Below are 8,624 nucleotides of genomic sequence, written 5' to 3' on the forward strand. Positions count from 1 at the left end.
TTAGAGTTAAATAAACCCTGTTTTATTACTAGAAAAGTAATAAAATGCCTATTTCACCTAAGTTCACTACCATCCAAGCATTATCTTATCACTGAAATTTCATGCAACTAAATGTACTTTTTGCTGCCGCTGCTACAGGTGCATCTCAATAAATTAGAATGTCGTGGAAAAGTTCATTTATTTCAGTAATTCAACTCAAATTGTGAAACTTGTGTATTAAATAAATTCAATGCACACAGACTGAAGTAGTTTAAGTCTTTGGTTCTTTTAATTGTGATGATTTTGGCTCACATTTAACAAAAACCCACCAATTCACTATCTCAACAAATTAGAATACTTCATAAGACCAATAAAAAAAATGTTTAGTGAATTGTTGGCCTTCTGGAAAGTATGTTCATTTACTGTACATGTACTCAATACTTGGTAGGGGCTCCTTTTGCTTTAATTACTGCCTCAATTCGGCGTGGCATGGAGGTGATCAGTTTGTGGCACTGCTGAGGTGGTATGGAAGCCCAGGTTTCTTTGACAGTGGCCTTCAGCTCATCTGCATTTTTTGGTCTCTTGTTTCTCATTTTCCTCTTGACAATACCAGGTCTCTCCCAGGTTCAGGTCTGGTGAGTTTGCTGGCCAGTCAAGCACACCAACACCATGGTCATTTAACCAACTTTTGGTGCTTTTGGAAGTGTGGGCAGGTGCCAAATCCTGCTGGAAAATGAAATGCTGCTAATATTTCTAACATTGCGTCTGAATTTTGCTATGCATGCTGCTGCTATTAAAATTCACTAAACTAGTGATCTGAATAGCTATGCATACTTCTGCTACAGCTGCACAAAAGTACTTGCTATAATTGCTATAAGTGTCTTTATTACCAAGCAAACGCAATCAAATAATGCCTATTTCGCTTTGAAGAGTTCACAAAATCGACTATAAGCCCCGTTAAATAAGCAAAGAAATAAAATGCCTATTTCACTTTAAAGAGTTACTTACCCCATGCGTTATCACTGAAATTTCAAGCAACTAAAAGTACGTTCTGCAGCTGCTGCTATATTAGCAACAATATTTTGACTTCCTGCTGTTAATATTATTTCTAACAATGCATATGAATTTCCTATGCATGCTGCTGCCACTACATTCGCTACATGCGATCTGAATAACTATGCATACTGCTGCTACAGTTGCACAAATATACTTAGAATTGCTATAAGCACCTTTTAAATAAACAAAACACAAAGGATGCCTATTCACTTGAAGAGTTCACATACCATCCATTTTTAGTCACTGAAACTTCAGCAATTGTAAGTCCTTTTGGATAAAACGTATGAGCGGGTATAATATTTTCTGTTACTCATTAAGTTGTTATGGTTAATTAGGTAAGGTTGTTGACAGTATGACGTATATGAAAGACAGTTATACGGGTTCACCTTGAACTGTGAAAAGCCAACTGCAAACCGACCCCACTAGTGAGGTGTGCATCTGAAAGTGATCCGTTCTCGGTTAATGTAAAAATGAATGCCCACAGAAGATATTAAAAGCATTAGAGATTTCGGGCAAATAAGGTAATCCCCAATTCACTTTAATTTTCTAAAATCCGTGACACTTGACGTTGTATTCTCACATACATGAACTAGGAAAACTGCTTGCTTCTGCTGCTAATGCTACTGCTGTAATATGAACAAGACATTCTTTATAATTAATCCTCACGCAAATAATCTGCGCGTAGTTTTACTTGTATGTTTTCTAGTTTAAAAATTTAAATCTGACGAACGCAATAATGCACTGAAATCAGAGTGAAGACTGTTTACTTATCTAGCTGTTGAGTTCAGAGAAACTCTGAAACCGCGCTGCAGGAATCTCAAGGGAATGCTAGCCAGCCATATAAATACAAGGCAGTAAGCTCATTGGCTGCATATGCAACATGAACCAATCAGCTTGTGCCAAGTCGTTTAACTCTCTGAATATCATCAGTTACATTAACAACCTGTCAGCCTGCGCCATCTAGAGTTTCATGACTGAACTATATATTACTCTTTTGGGGTTTCCGAGACTCCAGATATAAAAAAAACAAATGCATTAAATGTTCATGTCCTATGATTCTTTGATTAGTAAATATTTTGTAGCAGGACATTTCTACAAATTGTAGTAGTTTTTTGCATTTTTCTATTATGTCTTTTTACTGAGGTCAAATGGACCCCAAATGAACAGAAACCATGTTACTATATTGCATAACTGTTACTTTTATGAAAAGTGCATGTCTGTTTTGTGTTAGAGCAGAGGGATGTCAGATGAATTTGAAGTGAAAATTAGGTTAATTTTAAAATTACTAATATTGAAGTATGAAGTAACTGATGCTGCATGCACTGGGTTTCTTTTTGTCTTTTTTTCCCCTCAAATATCTGTTAGCCTGCTGAGCGGCACGGTCCCACATATGGGATTTTTATTCCGTGCCCCTAGGAGTATGGTCCCACATATAGGATTTAGAACGTTCGGTGACGTCACATAACTGCCAAATTCAAACTGCATTGTCACGCTTTGGCTGACACTGAGACGCCGCTGCACTGTCATATAATCACAACTATGCAGTGTTTTAACCATATAATGTTTATTTTAGGTTTCAGACATTTAAATACACATAAGTACTAGTAAAACAATACATTTAGAGTTCGTAAAATACACACGGATGTTTATGGAAGCAGCAATAACAATCCATTCAAATATAAAGTTCACTCTATACTTCTCCCAGTTCACCGGCCACTTATTTGCATGTATTTCGGGAGAAATTGATGAATTTACGCGTGGTAAATCTGACTGACAGGACTCTATGAACTGTAGTGTGAACAAACATGGCGGCGCCCATCTCACGTTACAGATCACAATCAAGAAAATTTAGAACGGTTTTTAAATGACAAAACACACTCAATTGAAATATCAGATAGTTGATGATATGGTAAGCAAGTTTATAAATATTTTGAATAAAAAACTTAATTTTGTAATAAAAAAAAATATATATATAAACAACATAATAATTAAAAAATTAATTTTGTAATAAAAAATATATATATATAAACAACATAATAATTAAAAAATAAAATTAATGAATTTTTGTACATTTAAATCAAATATAAAATCTAGATGGAAAAAAAACTATTAAAAAACAAAAGTTAAAAATGTTTATACTAAGTCTAAAATTTAAATGAAACCTGAAAATATAAAAATAAAAGCTACTTCCAAATATTAATACTAGTAATAGTACTAAAATAACCTTTCTGTTGATTCAGAATATCCATTTATTTTATTATTTTCATCATTACATCCCCTTGATCTGTTTTTCAAATTAATTTCCATTCTTGTCTTTATTGCTGCTTTTTTTCTTCCTCTCCCTGCATGTATCATAAAAATTAATTGCAAATTTACAAAAGACAGCTGTCATGGTGCACTACTGTGAGGAGACGAAGGAGCGCAGAGATGTGGAAGAATTATAATTAACAGTCTTTAATAGGAACAAGGAACACACACCGGTACCGGGTATTGACGTATAACAGTGGACGCTAGACACAGGAAAACACAGGGCTTAAGTACAAGGAACTAAGCAAGGGTACTAACAAGACACAGCTGAAACAAATGGAACTCAATATGAACAGGAAGAGGAAGAACCAAATAAAGGCATGAAACACACGAGGGAAAACTAGGTCATGGAGAGCACATGAGGAGAAAAACACAAGACAGGAACACAGAGCATGGGCGTGACATTACCTCCCCCTCCCGGAAGGCACGTCCACGCGCCTCGTAACATCCAACGGGGAGGGGGGGTGGGCGCTCTACAGGCCTCTACGGACAGGCTTACGTGAGACGGATGGCCTCCAGGGCGGTACCGGATCTGGGACCCATGGTGGATCAGGCAGCTCCAGGTGCCATGGCGGATCAGACAGTTTGGGGAGCCATGGCGGAGCAGGCAGACTAGGGAGCCGTGGTGGAGCAGGCAGACTAGGGGGCCATGACGGAGCAGACAGTTCAATGGGCCATGGCGGAGCAGACAGTTCAAGGGGCCATGGCGGAGCGGCCTCCGTGGCCTTGGTCTCGGCACTGAGCCTGACCTCTACGGCCGGAGCTCTATAGCCCCACCAAAAAAATTCCTTGGGCGAAATTTCGGTTCCTGAGGCCCTCTGTGGGCCTGACGTAGGAGCAGCGGCCCTCCCTGGGCTTGACTCGGAAACAGGGGCCCTCTCTGGGCTGGACTCGGGACAGGAGCCCTCCCTCTTGGCTTGGGAACAGGAGCCCTCTCTGGGCTTAACATGGGAACATGAGCCCCCTCTGGGCTGGATGCAGGTATATGGGCTGGAGCCAACACTGGAGCAGACTCAGGGGGTTCCTCCGCATTCTCCTTTTTTGAGCAGCGGTGAAGGAGACTGCTGCTGTCAGCTGAGGGCTTGGGAGTGAACCGGCTGGCGGGCTTGACAATGGAGCAGCCTGCGGGCTTGTCTGCTGAGTGGCCAGCGTGCGTGAGAGTGCAGTGGCCGGCGGGTTTGACAATGGAGCTGCCGGCGGGCTTGACTGCTGAGCGGCCGGCAGGCTTGAGAGTGCAGCGGCTGGCGGCCTTGACTTCCGAGCGGCCGGCGGCTCTGGGCTGAGGACCAGGAAGGAGCTTCAGAGAACTCGGGGGTGCCTTAGGTTGGGCAGGTGGTTGGAGCCGCTGGTGAGGTATGTGAGGGTACCTGGCGTGGGATGAGCTGGGGAGACATGACTTGTTTCAGAGGGAGCTGGATGAGGAGACTTTAAATTTTCCTTTACTTCTTCCACTTCGTAATCGGAACCGTTTAAATAAAGGATGAGACCAATCAGCTCGATCAGGGGAACATCACACGTGGGGAGATCGCAGCGGATCGTATCATCGTCCAGCCCCAGCTGGAAACACACACCAAGAGCGGCGTTGTGCCAGCTCACCCGGTTGGAAAGCTCAAGGAATTCCTCCACATATCTCTCCAACCTCCGACCAGCCTGCCGCAAACACCACAGCCTGTCCTCAGCCTCTGTCATCTTGTATAGGTCCGGTGTTCTGTCACGTTTCACAGGAGTGGAGCGAGGAGACAAGGAGTCGTAGGAGAATTCCCATAAATACAGTCTTTATTTATCGAAACCACAAAGAAACACACATAGCACCAGGAATGACGTTTAACACAAGCCCAGCGTTTCCTGTGTCTAGGGTCCTAAGCAAACGGAACTGAACAAGGGAATTAACAAGACACAGCTGAAACAAATGGAACTCAATAGGAACAGGAACAGGAAGAACCAAATAAGGGCATGAAATACACGAGGGAAAACTAGGTCATGGAGAGCACATGAAGAGAGAAACACAAGACAGGAACACAGAGCTGACCATGGGCGTGACAACTCTGGGGGGACTCACCAGTGAAAGCGTTAGAGCAGTTTTAGTAGAGGAGTGAAGAATTTATCAGAACAATTTGAAGTAAAAATGAGGTTAATTTTAAAATTACTAATATTATCTTTATATACCGTATCTCACAGAAGTGAGTACACCCCTCACATTTTTGTAAATATTTTATTATATCTTTTCATGTGACAACACTGAAGAAATGACACTTTGCTACAATGTAAAGTAGTGAGTGTACAGCTTGTATAAGAGTGTAAATTTGCTGTCACTCAAAATAACTCAACTCATAGCCATTAATGTCTAAACCGCTGGCCACAAAAGTGAGTACACCCCTAAGTGAAAATGTCCAAATTGGGCCAATTAGCCATTTTCTCTCCCCGGTGTCATGTGATTCATTAGTGTTACAAGGTCTCAGGTGTGAATGGGGAGCAGGTGTGTTAAATTTGGTGTTATCGCTCTCACTCTCTCATACTGGTCACTGGAAGTTCAACATGGCACCTCATGGCAAAGAACACTCTGAGGATCTGAAAAAAAGAATTGTTGCTCCACATAAAGATGGCGTAGGCTATAAGAAGATTGCCAAGACCCTGAAACTGAGCTGCAGCACGGTGGCCAAGACCATACAGCGGTTTAACAGGACAGGTTCCACTCAGAACAGGCCTCGGTACTGTGACATACTGAAGCAGAGCATGATCCCCTCCCTTCGGAGTCTGGGTTCGCAGGGCAGTATTCCAGCATGATAATGACCCCAAACACACCTGAGGGTAAAAGTGATGGATTGGCCAATCATGTCTCCAGACCTAAACCCTATTGAGCATCTGTGGGGCATCCTCAAATGGAAGGTGGAGGAGCGCAAGGTCTCTAACATCCACCAGCTCCGTGATGTCGTCATGGAGGAGTGGAAGAGGACTCCAGTGGCAACCTGTGAAGCTCTGGTGAACTCCATGCCCAAGAGGGTTAAGGCAGTGCTGGAAAATAATGGTGGCCACACAAAATATTGACACTTTGGGCCCAATTTGGACATTTTCACTTAGGGGTGTACTCACTTTTGTGGCCAGCGGTTTAGACATTAATGGCTGTGTGTTGAGTTATTTTGAGGGGACAGCAAATGTACACTGTTATACAAGCTGTACACTCACTACTTTACATTGTAGCAAAGTGTCATTTCTTCATTGTTGTCACATGAAAAGATATAATAAAATATTTACAAAAATGTGAGGGGTGTATTCACTTCTGTGAGATAATGTATACATAATTGTGACCCCCCCCCCCATCAAGTCAAGCTCAACAGAACATGAGGGGTAAGAGTTGGATTTTGTTATAACATCTGTATATGTATATGTTGCATAAACTCTTGTAACGGCTGAAGCTGGTGTGTTTTATTGACATTTGCTTTCCAGTGATGCTTCTAATTGTATGGGTTTGGGTTATAAAAGTTGGACAGGTTATAAAAGATGTATGAAATAATTATGCTTCAGAACTTTTACTCACCAATGATTCTTGTAGGAGTATATAGAGCTGGTTGTGTCCATGTACGTGTGCAAGATCCAGTGGTGTGTGTCCATGGCTGTTGGGGATCTTAAGGGCCTGCTGGGATCCAGGACACTGCAGCAAAGCACTGGCCAGGTCTCGCAATCCATGCTGGGCCGCAAAATGTAGGAGAGTAGGAATGTCCTCTGAATGACACTCTGGAAAAGAGAAGAACAAATTTCTACTTAAAGATGTAAATTATGTTTAAGTAGAAAATTGCAATAATATTTTAAAACATAGTCTAATAATCTTTGTTTTATTTACAACTTCAAAAAAATATTTTTCTTAGAGTACTGCACCAAAGAAAGTGATTTTCAATCAGTACATTTTCATGTTTTACAGTGTAGATCTTATTAAAAGAGCTCAATTTAAAGTAAAGCTGCAAGCAGCGTTGAAAGATCACCACCACCCAGTAGCTTTAGGAAAACAGTGAATGGTGGGCAATATGCATTTAAATTGGAAAATAAAGGAGGAATATGTCAAAGTAATTTTTATTTGCCAAACTTCCTTCTGCCAGCTGGTGGCGCTATGACTATAACTAGGGTTGAGTATCGTTTGTTTTTTTTCGATACCGGTGCCAAATCCGATACTTTTAAAATGGTTCCAGTGCCTAAACGGTGCCTGAACCGATACTTATTAAAAAATAAATAAATAAAAATTCCCCTCAAAAATGATGGATTGGCCATTAGCGCTATAAACACAAGATGTCTGTTTCATTCATACTGGTCGCCAGAGGGCGCCCTCGCACAGAAAATCCACATATCCAGTCACAGAAGTAGAACTCATGACCCTCAAGGAAATCTCTTATATGGACAAAGGCATCATATTATATCTGTAACTGAGTAAACAGAACATATAAACGTTTTGAATGATAAAACAAAGACAATAAACACTCGACTGCGACAATATAGTTTATCTTTGTTATTTAAGCCATGTCTGGTATTTTCATAATAATTAAGTATATTTATAATAGGGTGACCATATTTTAGTTTTCAAAAAAAAAGGACAGTAGGGGGCAGTTTTTTTGTTTGTTTGCTTATTTTGTTTTTATAATAAATTAAAAGAAAACAAGTAGAAAGAATAGAAAAAGAATAGGGAATGCTAGTGTTAGAAGGTAATTTTTAAATAAAAATAAAACGATTCAATAGAACAGAAAAAGAACAGATAATGCTAGTGTTAGAAGGTCATTATTTATAATAAATAAAAATAAAATAAGTGGAAAGAATAGAGAAAGAATAGAGAATGTTAGTGTTAGAGGCTATTTTTTCTTTATAAATAAAACAAGTAGCTAGAATAGAAATAGAATAGTGAGTGCAAGTGTTAGAGGGTCAAGTTTTGTAATAAAAAAAACAAGCAGATAAAATTAGATGTAGCATTAGAATAGAGAGTGCTAGACTTAGAGGGTCAAATGAAGATGAAAGAGATGTAGGCAATGGTCAGAGATTCAGCGGAAGTGGGATTAAGAACACAGCCAAATCCTGGACATTTTGGGCAATTAAGAAATCCCGGCCAGACGCATTTTTGTAGGTCCAAAAAGAGGACATGTCCGGGGAAAAGAGGACGTATGGTCACCTTAATTTATTGCTAATCGATGTATTCTTTTTAAAGTAGCATATAGAACATATTTTCTGCCTCATTCTGTGACAAGAAGCCACATCAGATCACAAAAGGAAGCATTTGACTGGTGTTGTGGAGTAAAAAGTTACAC

General features: G+C 40.4%; 1 protein-coding gene across 1 annotated transcript in view; it reads right to left on the reverse strand.

Moving 5' to 3' along the window:
* The window catches only part of LOC107677694 (B-cell scaffold protein with ankyrin repeats-like), a gene marked incomplete at its 5' end in the record, with an annotated part of 47,416 nt that overhangs the window by 35,245 nt on the left and 3,547 nt on the right, over nucleotides 1–8,624 (reverse strand). The window contains one exon of the mRNA XM_016472696.1: nucleotides 6,878–7,074. Coding sequence (XP_016328182.1) covers nucleotides 6,878–7,074 — 197 coding nt within the window. The remainder of the gene's footprint in view (nucleotides 1–6,877; nucleotides 7,075–8,624) is intronic.

The sequence above is a fragment of the Sinocyclocheilus anshuiensis genome, unplaced genomic scaffold, assembly GCF_001515605.1.
Source record: "Sinocyclocheilus anshuiensis isolate Anshui unplaced genomic scaffold, SAMN03320099.WGS_v1.1 scaffold945, whole genome shotgun sequence".
Taxonomy (NCBI): Eukaryota; Metazoa; Chordata; class Actinopteri; order Cypriniformes; family Cyprinidae; genus Sinocyclocheilus; species Sinocyclocheilus anshuiensis.